Below are 17788 nucleotides of genomic sequence, written 5' to 3' on the forward strand. Positions count from 1 at the left end.
AATTAATTGCAGATGCTGTTTTACTAAAATGGTATTGCCCCCTCCCACAAAAAAGCCAGAACAGCTAAACTTAGGAATTTTTTAATTTAGGATTTCCATCTTTGAATATGCGCAGAGCAATCCTGTGTCAGTACTAACTTTCTCTCTGTTTGGTGGCTACATAAAAAAACCCACATGATTTTCCGATGTAGTAAAAAAAAACCTCTACATACAAAAAATTAGAATCAGTTTGTCCTCAAGAAAATAATTTTTATTTAAATCTGGGTGATTTTAAATTTGCATCTGAAGAAAAAAAGCATTTGAATTATATCAAACATAATGTGCTGATCGGCTTAGAACAGAAGTTTCCTTTTTTTGTTTTGTAATAGTTCTTTGCTTGCAAATTTCTTTTAATAATTTGTATTCCTGATTATGCCAAATTTCTGAGTACTTCCATTACAAATAAAACTGCAAAATGAAAAAAAATTAGGGCACAACACATCTAGAACATGTACTATTTTAAACAGCATTTGCTAAAAAAATATTAGCGACAAAACCTTTGCGTGCTCAATACCTAAGCATAGGACCTTGTTTAGGAAAAGTTAAACTAAAGTTGCGCAAGACTTCTCGAGTTTAAATAAATATCGTGGTCAACTATTACGGGAAAGACATTTACAAAACTATTTCTGATCAATAGAAAATTAAATTACAAGAAGGCCAACTTGGGCTTCTCAACAGATGTAATGAACTGCAAGGGAAGCAACAATATATAGAATAAAATCTTCCATAAATGTAAGGTGCTTAATATTATTAAAAATAACAGCCCAAATTACTTATTTACCAAACAATGAGAATTCATACAGTAAGTTTACATGGGTGGTATATAAACTTTAAGGAGCAAACAGTAAAGAACACTGGAAAACGTTTGAAAAGCCTAACAATATTCTGAAATTATATTTAAATCTAATTACGTTCCTTCCCTACATTCTTTTCCAGCTTTGGCCTAATCATTTCTCAACCCTGTATTTCACCCCCTAGTCACATAAATTCCAAAGTAACACACACAGTCCAAAACCATTACAAGAGATTTATTTCAACACTTCTGTGAAAACTGTGGGAATTTAGGCCTACCACGCTGAGTTACCATGATCAAACAGAGCAAGTATTTCCAAGGTGACATACAACGTTCCTGAGTAAAACCCATCTAAAGACCATTTTACACTGCACACACACTCACAAAAACAACAAAGAAAACCCAGAAACCCCCAAAAAACCCTATCACCAGACTAGGCTTTGCTATTTATACAGTGACTTGGGCGTTAATTAGAACAAAACCTCTCAGACTCCACCCTCCGCCTGCTGAGAGCTGGTCAAAGGCGAAGCGGCCGCCGCTGAGGCAACGCGGCCGTTGGCGCACGCGCCGGGGGCCCCCTCAGCGGCGGGAAAGCCGCGCCGGCGAGAGGCGCGGCCTCGCGAGGGCCTGCCCCACCCCCGGGCCCGTTCACCCAACGACCAGACAAAATGGCGTCGGCTCGGCTCCTTACTCTGGGCTCTTAAAGGAACCGCAGCACCTTGGGCCTGGGCTGGTAGAAACGACGAACGGTTGCCGGAGGAAGCGAGGCGGGAGAGAGGTGTGCTGAGAGCCGCTGCCTTCACGCCGGGTCGCCCGGAGGCTGCCCTGCCCGCCACTGCCCCGGCGGCGACGAGCGGGAAGCGGTGAAACAGCGTTACCATGTCAACGCAGGTAATCAAAGCGGAGGCCTGAGGGGAACCGCCCTCGGCGGGAACTGGCGTCCCCCTTCAGCGAGCACCCCCGCTCCCCGGCCGCCTCGCTGCCGTGCTGCCCCACAGCCCGGCCCCGCGGGCGGGAGCTCGGCCCGGGGCTCAGCCGGCAGCGCCGTGTCCCGCCGGGTGGTCGCCATCCTGTCAGGTTGGGCCGGCTGTGGCGGGAGGGCGGGGAGAGGCCGGGGGCTCGGCTGTGGCGGCGGTGGATGGAGCGGGTGCGCTGCCGTTAACCGGGGAGGGAAGGGGGAAGGAAGCAGCCGCACCGAGGGCCCCTCAGCTCCCCGCCGGGTCGCGGGGTTCTCCCGGGACGGACTGCCCCGGCCGGGTCAGCTCAGCGCTCCCCCCTTACCCGCCTGTTCCAATGCGTGAGTTTTGTCCTGGGTTTCATTGCAAGAGCACAACCTGTTCTCAAGAAACTGCAGTAAAACGTCTTAACTGCTCTCCTTAAAACACGAACGGACTTCCCCAAGTAGCTTTTCAGTAGCTCACCACCGCCTTTCCCCCGCTCCTGCCTCAGCTTGCTGGCCCTGAATGAGCTGTGCCTCCGAGTATTGAACAGAGCGGCTCGCTCTTTCTTCCTTTCTTTTTGAAGATTCAGGAAAAAAACCATCCATTTTAACAAAAAAAAAAAATCTTCTCAAGGTACAATGTAATCACTCGCATACCTCTAAGTTCCTTTAAAAGCGTACATTTCTATCATAAAGAACATCTTAAAATGTGCTTTTTGTTTACTGGGTCTAGATTTTAGTAAAAACCTGGCCCTTGAAGGTGGTTGCTACATGCACAGAACACGTACATGACAGCTTCTTACACTAACCCCTAGGGAAATATATTCCTCACTGGGGGAAGTTTCTGTTAACATTCTCCGGAATTTCCCAGGCAGTCACGGAATAACTTGTTTGTAGAAACGGGAATACTGAAGGAATGCCAGTGCTAGATGGATTTTAATTTTAATTTTTTTTTCTGCTGCGGTCTCTTTTTGCTTGTATTTGCTGTTCTATTTGTAAAGTGTGTGATTTCCAGCTTTGGTAAAAACAATTGGGACCTAGTCGTCTCTTTCTGTCCTCTGCCAACTATGTTAGGCTGAGTTGAGAGTATCCCCAGACCTGACAGACTTTGTGTAAGCCATACATTGCAGGACAGTTACCAAGATGAGTTGCAAAACGGAAAGCAGTTCAGCCAGTTCCTGGTGTTGTGCTGTAGAATGGTGTAAGGAAACAGGTATACCATTCCTCCCAGTACGTGTTAGCCCGTGAAAATTGGAAGCTGTCACCTATTGGAGAATTGGCTTATATATGGGTTTTTGGCACCGTATCATTGCTGGAAATAATTTCTTATGCTAAAAAGACAATTTTGTTGGCATGCAAACCATTAAGATTTAGACTTATGTACAGACTGATGTTTATTTCTGTTCTTCTAGATGCTAGTCTCATGATATTCTGTGGTTTTGGCAATGAAGAAAGGCTCAGTAAGAAAAGCATTATGTAGAAAAACACAGATGTCGGCTTCTCAGACACCTAGTCCAATGTCTCCTGTCAGTTCAAATACCAGATCACCATCTCCTCTCAGCCAACAGACATCTCCATCTCCTTGCAAAAGCACGGAACGGAGGCACCAACAACCTGATATTACAGCAGAAAATGTAGAAGCTGCTTTTGAGTATAAGTTTCATAAAGGTATTGTATAAATAACTGCTGGTATAAAAGTACTTACTAAAAGCATAAGAAGCCAATATTCTGTGGACTGTATGATTAAAGATGTATGATTTGTTGGAAAGAACTCTGAAAAATTTGCTTTCATCTTTTGGTATTCAAATGTGGAAATAATAGTAATGAAAGCTGTGTAGAATAATGAGACACTCCTTACATTCTGTGCCGGGGGGAAGAAAGGAGATGCATTCTGTGCTTTTTTCAAAAGCCTACCCGTTTACTCTGGCGTGTCATTTCCTGTAAATGCTTCTGGTGTGCTGTTTCTTCTCATCCTTGGTGGGGGGGGGATAATTTTCAATGTCTTCCCAGTATTCAGTGTGAAGTAAAAGACTTAATATAAAAAGCACCAATTGTTTCACTACTGAAGGTAGTCTCTTTGTTTAATTTCAGATGAAAATGGTGTTAGCGCAGGAGTTAGGTACATCACTGAATCCCTTATAAAAGGTCTGTCGAAACAGGAAAATTTGGCATTTATAAGCTCACTGAATCTTTCTTCCCCAAAGGATGGGGATAAGAAATTTAAGGTAAGTAATTGAAAATAACTGGTAATTAAACAAAGTTAAAAATTCATTTTGCTTTCTGTTTTAGTAAAGGTCTATTTTTAAGTGGATGTAAACAGCTAGTTGAGACTGGTCCACTGTAAATTTAAAATTTAGTTTTCCTCTTCCAACACCATAGAAGACTATACCTAAAGCAAGGTTTTAGAATGGAACAGTGAAACTGTGATGAATAAAATGTTACAATACTTTGTATTTTTGAATGAATAGGTGGTTGTTAAGAATAGAAATCTGTCTTTCTCAAAAAAAAAAAAAAGCTGAAATGCTAATGGATTAATTTTCTGTTCTATAGTACATAGAAAACTTGGAAAAGTGCTCTAAACTAGAGACACTAAATCTTAGTAACAATCAAATAGAGAAGATTGAGAAGTTGGATAAACTGATGAAGTTGCGTGAACTCAATTTGTCTTGCAACAAAATCAGGTAAGAGAAACACTGTTTGTTAAATCCAGATACAATAAAGCTGACATTCTTGCTTGAGGTCTCACAGGTGTGAACAGTTAAGGTGAATTTCCCATCAGTTGTATGTCAAGACTAACAGGCTTTAGTGAGATCTTCTTAAAAGCAGGAGCTCTTATGTATTTGAAGGATAAATAGTTTGGTGGAGGTGCTCTTAGTGTCCCATGGCTGCAGTTAAACTTGTTTCCCTGGGAAACCAAGCCAGAAATAGAGGTTTCCAGATACCATAATGAGGAGTGTATAATAACTCAATTAGATGCATTAAAAATTTAATTAAACTTTTACTGTGTATCATTATAGGTAAATAAAGGAAATTTTCTTTTAGGAGAGGAAGCCAGATAGACTTCATCAGACAGGCTGTAAACTCACTAAATTGCTTTTTCCCTTTCACTTTTTTGAGTGTCTGGTGTCTTTTCTGCGTGGTATAAAAATGTTGAAGGGCGCTGGTTCAGGCAATAGCAAAATTCCTTGTTTAATTTGTCTTTTAGTGAATTATGATCTTTACGTGAGACTGACTTTGCAGTAGAGAAGCTGTGATTTCAGTAGAGAAGGCAACAATAGGAAGTAAGAAAGACACTGGCATTTCTACACGTTGCATTCACGCAACTTCCTCTCACAACAGGAATTGAAAAGGTCAGAGTAGCTTTTAGCTACTGCTGTATCTTTTCAGACTTGAGTTATATACAGTTGGTTTCTATTCAAAAAATAGCGCAGTCACAAGAGCCCATTCTACTGTACTTTTACTGTGCTGTTATAATACTCATATTTTTAGATAAATGCCCAAGTAAACTAAAACTTACTATGTTTTCCTTATTAGCTATATAGTGTTTTAATGAAAACACTAACAAATGGAGTTTGTATGCTCTCAGTTTACAGTTGATCTTCCCTTTGTATGGAAAAGAAAAACCAACATGTCTTTATTTTGGTTCATCTGTGTCCCATAACGTTCTCTGGAGGGGAAAAAACCAAATTTTGCATATTAAAATGGAATTACTACACATTAAAATAATTTTAATGTTAAAATTAAGATATGTAAAAGTAAAGGTTTTGCCACAGTGAGCAATAAAGTCTTGCAGTGATTTTTTTTTTTTTTTTTTTTTAATGTAGTACTTGGAAGTAAACTGGTCTAATTTAATTTGAATTGTGAGTCTGTGGCAGTAAACAACTGGTTTTGCTGCTCTCTTGGATAATTATTTGAGACAGATTTTTGCTGTAGTTTATCCATAATGCCTCATTTACACTGTAAATTTGCTATGGTTCATGGTAAGTTATGATTTTCTTATTTTTTTTTTCAGTAAAATTGAAGGTATAGAACATATGCAGAATCTACAAAAGCTGAACCTTGCACGGAATGAGATTGAGCATATTCCAATGTGGGTAGGGAAGAAACTGAGATCCCTGCGCATCCTTAATTTGAAACAGAATAAAGTATCATCAGTAAGTGATTAGAGTTAGGAACAATAATTGTTCAGAATCTTTTCGTGGTTTTTCATGATTTTCATGCTACATTTACATGGATTGACTTACCCTGAGTAAGTGCTGTATGCCTTTCCACAAAGTCTGTTGTGAAACACAGTCGCTGGGAGCCTAATAAAGTTGTTTATCAGAAAATCTCTCCTGCTGTGCCAGGTATTCAAAGCATAAACCTGTATTATGTTGTTCAGGAAATCAGAAGTTGTTGAAATCTTAGGAAAAACTTGGTTATAATGCGAAGAGTTTTGCATGTGACTGGTGGTGTCCCTTACGATAAGTTAATTATATGGTTTTGGAGACCTGTAAATAAGCTACTTGCTTATATTTTGTATTTAGGACATGACTAGATTTACTTCTGTGGTCCAGGTTAATTTCCATGTTGTGCGCCTACAAAAGGGTGTCTATGAAATGAAGTCACTTAATAAAATTCCTGAAGGAGTCATGCTGCTTAGGAGGAGAGATGAACCAGCTTTGTTTGAGTATTCCTCGTGATAAAAATATCTCTTTTCTTAGGAGTAAGTCTGGGGGAATGGAAGGTTATATATATCCACAGGCCTTGATATTTTGAAAATTCCAAGGTCAAGCTTGATGAAATTTGTCCTCTTCACAGTGGTATTTTTTCATAGAAGAAACAATTTGATTTTAGGAAGTTACTTCAGTCATAGTACTGTGTGTTTTGGTAGGTTTTAAGAGATTCCACTTTAGCATAAATTTTAAAAAAGAGCCTTTGAGATGAACCAAACAAAATGTTCTATACAGTCAGAATGGGGGTTTAATTGTTTTTGGAAGGATGTCTAATCGTTGTTCCATTTGTTTTTGCTTTAGCTCCATGATATAGCTAAACTAAAGCCTCTACAGGATTTGACTTCTCTATTCCTTGCTGGGAATCCAGTTGTGAGTCTGCCTCACTATCGCTTGTACACCATATTCCACTTGCGAGCACTGGAAAACTTGGATGGACAGCCAGTGACAAACCATGACAGGCAGGAAGCTCTAGAGAGGTTTAATTTAGGTAATATATGTGTTAGAACTAAACCAATAATATGTTAGAACAAAAGTGCACGACACAACACTTAAATTTAGAAGGAGAAGCTTTTGTATTTGAATTTTTCTATTATTTTGTTTTTTCAGAAGAGATAGAAAAATTAGAGAGAGAGTTGGAAAAGACAGTAAAGGAGATGGAGAACCTTAAACTTAACCAGTCCAAAGTGCTTGAACAACTTTGCCATCAAGATGAGGTCAACAAATCATTGAAAGAAAAGACTTTGCAACAGAAACAAAGCTATGAAAACCTACAAAGGGACCTGGGCACCAAAAATGAATTGGTAAGATAATCACTTTCACTAAGTGAAAAGTGACTTGGAACAGTTTTGTCCTCAGAAACAAAGCAGTCAGTGTGAGAGTTCGAATGGCTGGAGATTTATGTTTAAAATCAAGACACTTAGGCATTTCAACTTTTAGCGATCAGTTCTTCAGTATTCTTTCTGTGGAAAAAGTAAGTATATTGAGCCAGTAATCTGTATCACTCTTGTCAGAGCTCATAGTAACTTATTTGTTTGTCTCTAGTAATTTTTGTTGTTGTTTAAAATTTTGTCAGTTGATGAAAGGTTAAGGATCCTCCAGCTGCTAAATTGCCAATGTACTGAGTCTCCTCTGTTGTTTGGACTTTAAAATGCTGCTGCAATAAGGGGAAAGATAAAATGCTTTTCCAAACCCAAGGTGGAGTGTGTCAGTAATACCCCTTGATTATTATTTTGGGTAATGTCCATTAGTTCATTTGTACTTTATTCACCTCATTCTGAGAGCTTAGGTGTGACAGGTATCTTTCATTGGTAGCTATAAAATGGAAGAAAAGTCCCATTGACTTGAGAGTGCTTGGTTGTGAATGACGTGATTGGAAATTAAAATATGGCTTTTATCATACTTGTTAGACTTGTCCTCTAAAATTCTGTCCTTCAAAATCTCTATAGCTAATACTTCTATAGCTGTTTCTTCTGTGAATACACGCTAAACCAGCAGCCTATTTCTAAGACGTAGTTTTCAGTATAGTGAGATTTAGCAGCATATATTTTGCAGTTTAACCCACTCTTATCCTTTGGATGACAAACTTTGCTTGCTTTCTTCCTTCCTTTAGCTGGTGTATTGGTTTGTCACAGTTCCCTTTCCGCAGAGCCTTTATTCCTCACTAAAGGTAGCCCCACCATGCTCCTGGGTTGCATGCTTATTTTTATTTCTAGGATTTATTTGCATGTCTACTGGAGTGGGAGCATTTGTATAGCGTGTTCCAGTGAGGTTTTATATTCACTGTGGATTTCGGATACAGCTTTCTTGGTTTGCTTTTTTTTTTTTTCTTCTTTTCTCTGAAACACAGTTAATTTTTGCTTGCCATATATCAGGTTTTAAAATCTTCCTTTAAGCCTTTCCTTTATTCCAGTCTGTTCTATTTCTTTTCCTCCATTAGTTCTGCTTTCCACTGTGTGTTGGAGTTTTGCTGCATGTTCTCCCTCAGGTATTCAGCGTGAAAAGTTGATTTAAACAGAAATCACATGATGGACTTTTATTTAAAAAAAAAAAAAAAAAACAAACACAAAAAAACCCCAAAACAAAACCTCCAAACGTAATTAGCACAAGGTTAAGCTACAGTGAAATGCATAGACTCTATAACACTTGACAACTGAGATGTTTTGTTTCTTTTACAGACAAGAAGTGTTACTAGTTCTCACTGCTCATTAGTAGCAGTAAATACATTTGTTATTTGGCGTTGATTTTGCTAAAGGATTGTACCCAAATTATTTTTTTTATCCTAAGTTGGTGTGACAAATCTATTTTCAAACCTTTGATGCCTGTAAACTTAAAAGGCCTTTCATGTGATCCTTTGTGTTATGTTAATTGTGGGGCTCTTGCCTACTCTTAGTCATCATATTGTATCTTGTAATAAAGTTGCGCTTTGTGATATTCTGATCCAAAATACACCATCTTTTTTCTGCTGTGAGCTTTGTTTCAAAGTTAATGTCCTTGCCCTGCTCTCTGCTGAGTTGAAATGTGTGTGATGGTGATGATACTTGAATGAATGCAACTTACTTTGTTTACTGGTTTATTAGTTAAAGCAGAAGACAGCAGAGCTAACCCGAGCTTGCCAGAAGCAGTATGAACTGGAGCAGGAGCTGGCATTTTATAAGATTGATGCAAAATTTGAGCCGTTAAATTATTTTCCATCAGAGGTAATAATTTTAAAAATAGTGGATCTTTTTATTGCTGTTTCTCTTGCTTTTCAACTTGGAAAACAGAAAACTTCATAGTTTTTCTGTAGTTGTAACAGATACTGCTTTATTAAATTGGTTACAGAATATAAAAGTGTAATTTTAAAATCATAAGTTACAAGATTTGAACTGAATCTGAGTGACATTTAATGTGTTGAATATTAGTATACATACCTATATGTGTATGGTTTACCTAAGTAGAGTCAATGAATGAACATCTATATTATTAAATCTAATATATTACTAGTATATACTATATTACTAGTCTAAAATATTACAAAAAATACCTCCAGTTAAATATGAACTTGCATTACCCACTTGCAACAAACTGATCATACCCTAATTGGGTTTGTTTTTAATTCCATTATAAAATAACAAGAATGTTCAAGGCCAAACAAGTCAAGTGTAGTCTGTTTTTTTTCTAATTATTCTAATTTCACGACCATATTTCTGAAATAAAGACAACTTGCTTCATACATTTCAGGATGTTGAACTTGATAACGTACCTGGTGAAAGCCCATACATTGGTAAAGCCAGGTATAAAAGAAATATGTTTATAGGAGAAGGCTACATTATGAGCAAAGCTCAGCAGATGCAGATTGGAAAAGTGCAGCTGGATGAAAATGACTCCTGTAGGAAACCCGAGATGAAATTGCGGCTCCAAAATCTAGATGAACTACTAGAGGGTAAAGAAAAAAAGATTCACGCAGGTAAAATCTTAATTTTTATCAAATAAAAGTTAAAATATATATATCAATGTAATTTATTCCACTGATTAAATTCTTGACACATACTTGACATAAGAATAGAGATAGTGTGTTAAAAGCTGTCAGCGCTGTAACTTCTAAACACTGTACTTGATGCATTTTGGGTCAAAACTGTTACAATTTCTTTTTGTTATTATTTTAACGTAACTCAGGATGAAAGGATTAAATATTATTAAAAAGACACTGCTAAGGAGGTTTCATATTTGATGCATTAATTTAATTGTGTAAGATCCATTAAAAAAAACCTTAGATGAACTTTTCGAGAAACCAGAATGTATTAGCTCTGATTATCAGTTTTAAGAAAATGCATTCTTATTAACATGTTAAAAGAAAATATGCTTATCGGTGTTATACAGAATATTATAATGTATTTTGTGGAGTTATGGGTTGGTTTTGGTTTTTTTTGTCTGCAGCACAAAGAAGATTAGAAGAACTGCAAAGTGCAATAGCAAACGCAGAGCAACAGGTTTTGAAAGTAACAGGGGAACTGCAACAACTGGAGGATGCTCTGGCTCAGAAAAAAGTATGCAAAATAAAGTAAATAGCAAGGGAAAGTGGAGCGGTGTTGATGTAGAAAATATAACTGGTTTTCTCCCCATCCTTTTTTAAAAGGGCCATTGGACATATGTAAATCCATTTGTCATGCATCAAAAAAATCTTACAGGTTTTAGACAGCTTGTTTATAAATAAGCTGTCAGAGTTGTAGTGCAATTAATTGCATCTAAATGTGTTCCATGTGCTGCTGCTGCTTGTTAATTTTCCCTAGAATGCTTTGGAAGAACATAAACACAGATTTGAGTAAGTGGACAGTTAAGGGTCACTGCTTTATGTGGAGAGAGACTTAAATTCAAATTCAAATTTATCTTCTTGCTTCCAATAACCAGAAGTTTATCGCTCCTGAGAGGCTTAGCAGACAGAGCAGAAAGTAACAGAGAATGTCACATGACAAGCAGTGCTGGTGACGTGACGCGCGCATTCATGAGAGAGGAAGTTTTACCTGAATCTCTCAATATAATTGTGTGAATTAAATATATCGCAATTTATCAGAAAAGGCGTTTCGGGAAGGACTGTAACTGTGTAGGTTTAGTTATGCAGCCAATTATAAGCAATGTAGCTACATAATTGACAGCAATAATTAAATATTTATAGGCATTAAACGGAAACTGTATCTTCAATTTCTTCAACAACTGTCATAAATTATTGCTATTTTTAGTCTTTAAACTTGCCTTAAAATCAATGACCAGGATCTTCCATATTTTACTTAAGAAGCCATAGATGTGGGAGAGGGGAAAAAAGACATTGCAGATAGACTTCTTAAAACGGCAAGAAGGAATGATACAAGAGACTTTTGAAGTCTTGTTTGAAAACAAAACCGTTTGGCTGATAGTCAAAATGAGGGTTCTGACGTTTCCCGGGGTGGTATCAAACATGACGAATTTCTAGTTGCCATAAGCAAACTGTTCTTTTTATTTTTCTAATTCCTTTTGAGAAAATGCTATGAGTTTTTGTTATAAGATTCAAAACCATGAATAGGTCATTTTTAGGCAACCTGTTAGGCTAAGCTAGCACTCCGATTTAACTTCCAAAAATGTTCTTTATCAGCTGTGTGCTGATGAAGCTGTGTGCTGATAATGCCATATCCAGATCTCACAGGCCAACCGGGAAGGTCTGGAACAGCAGTTGAGTGAAAAGATACAACTCCTGCATCGTCTCCGCCAGGAGGCTTTAGAAGTGGAAAACCAAATGGAGAAACAGAAAAGAGAAATAGGGAAAAAACAGAAAGAGCTTGAAGACTTGCAGAGTTCTCTTGCTGCTGTAAATCCCAAAGATCCAAGACATGTAAGTAAAACGGAAATCTTACTATGTTCTGTGTATGGTCATGTCCTGAAAAATGTGGTAAAGGCTATTTTAACTGCTTACCATTCAGTTGCACCTCTTTTGTGAAATACATATTCTTTAGCTATTTATAAATTTCCTCAGGTGTTGTTACCATTTGAAAAACATAGAACTCCTCATAACTTAAACAAACAAAACCCCACAAAAACTAGCTTTGGTAAAGCACTCGGGCATCTAATTTTCAATGCAGTTGCTGTGCAGCACGTAAAGAACTAGATCTTTATGCTTTGCAAAAACAGGGCTGTGCAGAGCCTCGGAGACAGCTCCTGTGTACAAAATCCTTAATGTATCTCTTTGTAGAATCTGGCCTTAAAGATTTTTCAAGGTCTGTATCAGTGCTACAGACCTGTAGCTGAAGCCCTGCTTTGCCAGAGCTCTTGCATTGGCACAAAGGTCTGTTTGCAAGAGGGCAGCCTAGAAAAGCTGTTGGGAGCAGCAGATGTGACTGATCTGGCACAACTGGTGATAATTTATATTAATATTCCAGCCTGCAGACAGCTGAAGGCAGCAGCAGCTTTGGCTTTCTCTGCTAGTCCAGCATCCTAAAACTAGAATCACTCTTCCATAAATCTTTTCAGAATTAGAACTATTTATACTGCCTTTTTGGTGGGGACTAATGCCCTTTCTCTGCTGGCACATACGGTGCTGTCATTACTGATTGATGCAATGGGGTCTCTGAGGTCCCATGTCACAGGGTTGGATGCACCAAGAGGAGCTTGAGCCTGAGAGTTTCTTTTATTTATTTATTTATTTATTTTTATCTCCAGGGAAGCAAGACCTTTGATTTTTGAGTTATTAACTGTGTTCGGGTACAGCAAACATTTATAGAAATTTAAAATTAAAATGAAATGGAGTTACTTTTTTAATGGTGTTTTAAAAAAAACTTTTGAAATGTGAGCTTTTCAGGCCAGCGTTGATGCATGCAAAGAAAGAGTTTTTCTGCTTGGTTCGGGTTTTCAGCTGAGGCCTGCAAACGCTTTTAAAAAATGCGATTTTTTAAATTTTTTTTTATATATATATATATTATTTTATTTATTTATTTCGGATCAGTTAAGTAAGAGCAGGGCTGTGCGCGTTTGGGGCAGGATCCCTGAACTCGGGGCCCGGCCCCTCGCCGGGAGCGAGCCCGGCCCTTCCCGCTTCAAATCACAACACAGGAAGCGCCGGCCGCGGCCAACGGCCCGGGGAAGGGGAACGGGAACGGCCCGGGGAACCGCCCGGGGGGCGCCGGCTGCTGCCGGGGCGGAGGCGCTCGGAGGGGATGGGAGACTCCGCTTAACTGCTGTCTAACCTGGAAATACCGGTTCTTTAGTCGAATGAATTCTAGATCGGGGGTGGGGCGTTTTGCATACGGTACCGGAGGAAGACAAGACAAAGGCAAAGCTGTAAGTGTTCGGTTTATTTAAACAGCCCCCTTGTGACATTCAGCAGCTGCAGCAAAATGACTCAGCGGCAGCGCCTCTGCCTGGGTTTGACTTGTTGAAATTTCACTTTTACAACGCCGAATGGGAGTTTGGCTTTAACAAGGTGACAAGTTGAATTGTACTAATGGGAATGTTAAAAATATCTGCAAGTTTAATACATTAAAAACACAGAAAGCTATGCTTTTACCCATTACTTTTGTTACAGAAGCAACTTCATATATTTTTCTGTGAAATTGTATTTAAAATTTCTACTGCTTGCTTGATGTGTTTTTTGAGTAGTAAGAAAAAAGATGGTGCTTATCATGACAGTGTAATTCTGTGTTTTTCTAAGTTTTCTGGCATTTGAATTATTTGTGAGTAATTTCTTAAAAGTGAGAAACAGCACTACAGTGTGTTGATAACCTAGTCTTGTATGCGGCTGAAACATTCAGATAAACTCATACTTAATGCATGAAGTCCTGACCAAAATCTGTGTGAGCTGCAGGTATGGTGTGTTTCCCATAAATATTTAAAAAAAAAAAAATAAATTTCTTTAAGTAAATCTTTGCTATAAAGTTGGCCTGACTTGCTGGCTGTTCAGAGTATTTTCCTTTGGGTGGTGACCTGACATGTTCTAAAGCATCCTCTGCTGTGAAGGCAATGCAGGATGACAGGATTAAAGCTTCTGGAGGAAATCATGTTTCTTCTTGACTGAAAGAGGAAATTGTATAACAGAAAGTAAAGGCAGAAAGAAAGGTAGTAGCCATGAGTAATAATTTATAAATGCAGGCCTTATTCATCATGCCCGGGCAAGGGGGAGACTACTAACAATGCTGCTAGTCACAGAGATTGCTTCCCTATCTGGGATTCTTTGTGGGGCAGTAACGAAGGAAAAACAAACAAACAAAAAAAAAAACCCCAAGCACCACAACAACTCAACATACTTGTGACTTCTAGCGCTGGTAGTAAGACACTGCGGAACTGAGCTAAAATACTGATTTGACTTTTTAAATCTGTATTGACACTCCCCCGCTTTACCTTTCCAACAGGCTCACATGAAAGCTCAAAAAGCAAGTAAGGAACAGCAGTTTGATGTAATGAACAAACATTACAAACAGCTTGAGAGTCGCCTGGATGAAATGCTCTCTAGGATTGCGAAGGAAACTGAGGAAATCAAGGACTTGGAGCAGCAGCTCACTGATGGTAAATTTTTCTTTTTGTCTTACGGTATTCCTTGTATTTAGGTTAATGTGACAATTGAATTAAGGACTCAGTTTTGAAACACAGAATGTATAGGAAGAGGTTGAAAAACTATTCTTAAGTGATCTAAAAGGATTTTAGATTTTTTTTTTTATTTTAATAAATATTTATTTATTATATATATCTATCTAAAAATAGATATTTTAATATTTTTTTTATGTTTTATGATGTTCCTCACTTGTACATGGTTGGGGGAAGGAATTTTGCAGAGAGGTGTGTTGGTTTCCTTATTTGTTTTTTCTCTTAAGGTGGGAGGAAGTTTTGGAAACTGACTTAATAAAGTCAATGAACTAAACTTACGTTTACATTTACTATATACCTAGTTTATGTAGCTTAACTAAATATTCCAGAAAATAATATGAATATGAAAACCGAAACAAAATTGATTTAGGTGTAAAGGTAGCAAATGCTAGCTTAGGGTTGGGGGCAGAGTGCACAGAGAACTGTAGTTTCTTTTTAACTCTTCCAGTGGCCGGGTTAATAGGGTAATGTGGGAACTCCTAGCCTTTAAAACAGCACAGGCATTTTCTGGTTGAGTTCTAGTTCCTTGTTTCTACATATTCCAATAGGTGACCATCTTAAAGAAGATTAAGAAAGGCAGGTTTTCTTGTTTTGTAAAGAAATGTGGCTTCTTAACTATCTAAATAACTAATCTAGCTAACTAAATTTGTTTTGCATTTCCGCAGGTCAAATAGCAACAAATGAAGCACTGAAAAGAGATTTAGAAAGTATTATCACTGGACTACAGGAATACCTGGAAAGCGTTAAGTGTCAGGCGAAACAGGCCAATGATGAATGTAAGGAGTTGCAGAAGGATAAAGAATCTTTGCTACAAAGATTGGCAGATATAGAAAAGGAAAGAAACAACCTGGAAATAGTTGCCATGGATGCAGAAAATATGAGACAAGTAAGGCTTAGTACTATGTTTCTTCCCAAATTCAGATAGTGAAGAATAAATGTTTAAAAAAAAAATAAAAATAAGCAAATGGCAAAATTTGGAATAGCAAAGCACAGTTTCTTGGATAAAATGATTTTTTTTATATGGTCACTTCAATTAGTTATGCCCATGCACATTTAGAACAGAATTTTCCTTTCAAACCAGTTGCAAGAGACATACAGTAAATCTGTACTTACGGGAGACGTCTCAGAAATGCAAGCTTTACCTTTCAGACATTCCTAAAAATGGATTTGCAGTCGATATCGTAGTGAATTGCATCAGTGAGAACTGGCTGGACACTCGCCGAGGATGCGTGTATCATTAGCTTGTGTCTGTCCTGTCAAGCAGTTACTCGGAGAGCTGTCTTAGCATCCTGATAAGCTTTATGTAAACCTTAATACCCAGGACAAATGTGTATCGCTTCACACTATGCCTTTCTAACTTGAGTGTAGATTTTTGTACAGTCTGTCACAGTAGCATCACTGACCTGACCTTTGAATGTAGTAGTGCCACCTAGCTTTACCTTTTAGTGTTTAGGGTTAGTTACTTTGATCTGTCTTCTGTCACGTTGATAGTGAGTTCCAGAGTAACAGAGGAAGAGAGGCAATGTCCTCTAAGAAGTCCTGGCTCTCCTGTGTACATATTTCTAAAAGGAATGTAAAAATTCCAGGAAATCAAAATGTTGGAAGGTGCGCTCCAAGAGCAGCGAGAAATAAACGAATCACTTAGAGATGCACAAGGGGATATCAGCGCCTACGAGGCTGAGCTGGAAGCCCAGCTGAGAGACAGAGACGCTGAAGCCAATCAGCAAAAACAAGAATTGGAAAGACTGAAACAACTTAGCCAGGTAAGAACAGAGCTCTTGAGCTGCCGAAGGCATAATATACCCTGGGACAAGGGACAACCAAACTTTCCTCCTTAGCACGTCTCCAGCGTTGACTTGCAAATAATTGTTGGTTTAAGTGTGTCCCCAAATGGAAGGTGGTATCAGTTTGTTAGGATTTGTAACTGCATTGAAGGTACAGATCATCTGGGGACCCTGTAGAGAGTATTCACCATATGTAAAGGGAAAACAACAATCTGCATCTTTTTGGAAAGAGAAAACTATGCACATATCAAAGAAATGTCACTAAAGCAGTCCCGTGAAAAGCAGCAGGTGAAAGACAAAGGTTGCATTGCTCTTTGTAATTGAAATTGAGGTTTATATCAATTTTTTTAAATAATTTAAAATTTATAAAGTAGTAGCTTTCTGCTGTGATGTGAAAGATGAATGTGGTGATGATGAAGATGAAGTTTTAGGAGATAAACCTGTTACCTATATATGGTGATGGGTTAATTTGACATGGTTGGGGTTGTTTTCTAGGGTTTGGTGGTGGTTTTTTTTTTTTGGTTTTAGGAGGTGTTGTCATATTGTTATAAGAAATACAGCTGTGGTGTATTTGGGTGACAGGGTGGGGTTGGGAGCAGGGATATTAATGTGAAGGGGTTTTGTGTTTGTAGATGGAACTGTCAGCCCTGCAAGCTGAACTTGAAAAAGAAAGGCAAGCCTTAGAGAATGCTCTGACCAAAGCACAACTGGCAGAAGAGAAGGAACAACAAAATTGCAAGCTCCTTTCTCAGTTCAAACAACTGCAGGTGAAGTATTTGTTGCCTTTATAAAGTTACCTGATGCACAGTATGTTTCCCTACTCCCCCAAGGGGAAAGTCGTTAGAATTTTAAATGATTCTGTATGAATCTTGTTTTGAAGTTCAGTAGTATTTATGACTTCCTGACTTCAATTTTCTTGTCCAGAAACCCTATACCATAGTCTCCATCTGTCTATTTTAGATATTTAGGTTGAGCTTTGAAATAATTTTAGAGCTGCTCAGTTACATTGCAGAGGGATTGATAAATTGTTATATAAATCTTAATTTCCCACAAGCCTCATCCAGTACATGTCAGTAAGAAAACTATTTGGATGCAGAAGAAAAAGCTGATCCAATACATGAAGCAAAGTTTATTGCCTGTATTTAAAGCTGTGATCCTGAGGAATCTTACTTAATTGCCACAAAATAGTAATGGCATCCAAGTAGGCAACAGAGCTTGCGATCCTTGAACTTGCAGGCATTTTATGAACTGCATAGGTGTACAGAGCTGCTGAAAGGCTCAGTCAACAGGATTTCTTTAGGCACCGGTAATATACTGGGTTCAAGATCTTCAAAATATGGCTGGCAAAGAAACCCCCTTTTCTCCCACTCTCACGCGCTGTATCTCACATACCTTTCAGAGGATACAGCAGAATAGAACAGCTCATTTCGAAGGG

The 17788-nt window shown here is 38.3% G+C and overlaps 1 protein-coding gene across 1 annotated transcript in view; it reads left to right on the plus strand.

The window, feature by feature from the left end:
* The first annotated feature begins 1493 nt into the window (after nt 1-1493).
* The window catches only part of CNTRL (centriolin), a 33025-nt gene continuing 16730 nt past the window's right edge, over nt 1494-17788 (plus strand). The window contains exons 1-15 of the mRNA XM_074161005.1: nt 1494-1723; nt 3185-3440; nt 3864-3997; nt 4323-4453; nt 5785-5926; nt 6788-6974; nt 7094-7287; nt 9064-9183; nt 9707-9932; nt 10403-10512; nt 11634-11828; nt 14338-14491; nt 15235-15455; nt 16156-16332; nt 16986-17120. Of these exons, the coding sequence (XP_074017106.1) occupies nt 3218-3440; nt 3864-3997; nt 4323-4453; nt 5785-5926; nt 6788-6974; nt 7094-7287; nt 9064-9183; nt 9707-9932; nt 10403-10512; nt 11634-11828; nt 14338-14491; nt 15235-15455; nt 16156-16332; nt 16986-17120 (2349 nt within the window). The 5' untranslated portion in view covers nt 1494-1723; nt 3185-3217. The remainder of the gene's footprint in view (nt 1724-3184; nt 3441-3863; nt 3998-4322; nt 4454-5784; nt 5927-6787; nt 6975-7093; nt 7288-9063; nt 9184-9706; nt 9933-10402; nt 10513-11633; nt 11829-14337; nt 14492-15234; nt 15456-16155; nt 16333-16985; nt 17121-17788) is intronic.

The sequence above is a fragment of the Numenius arquata genome, chromosome 19 (genome assembly GCF_964106895.1).
Source record: "Numenius arquata chromosome 19, bNumArq3.hap1.1, whole genome shotgun sequence".
In the NCBI taxonomy this organism is placed as follows: Eukaryota; Metazoa; Chordata; class Aves; order Charadriiformes; family Scolopacidae; genus Numenius; species Numenius arquata.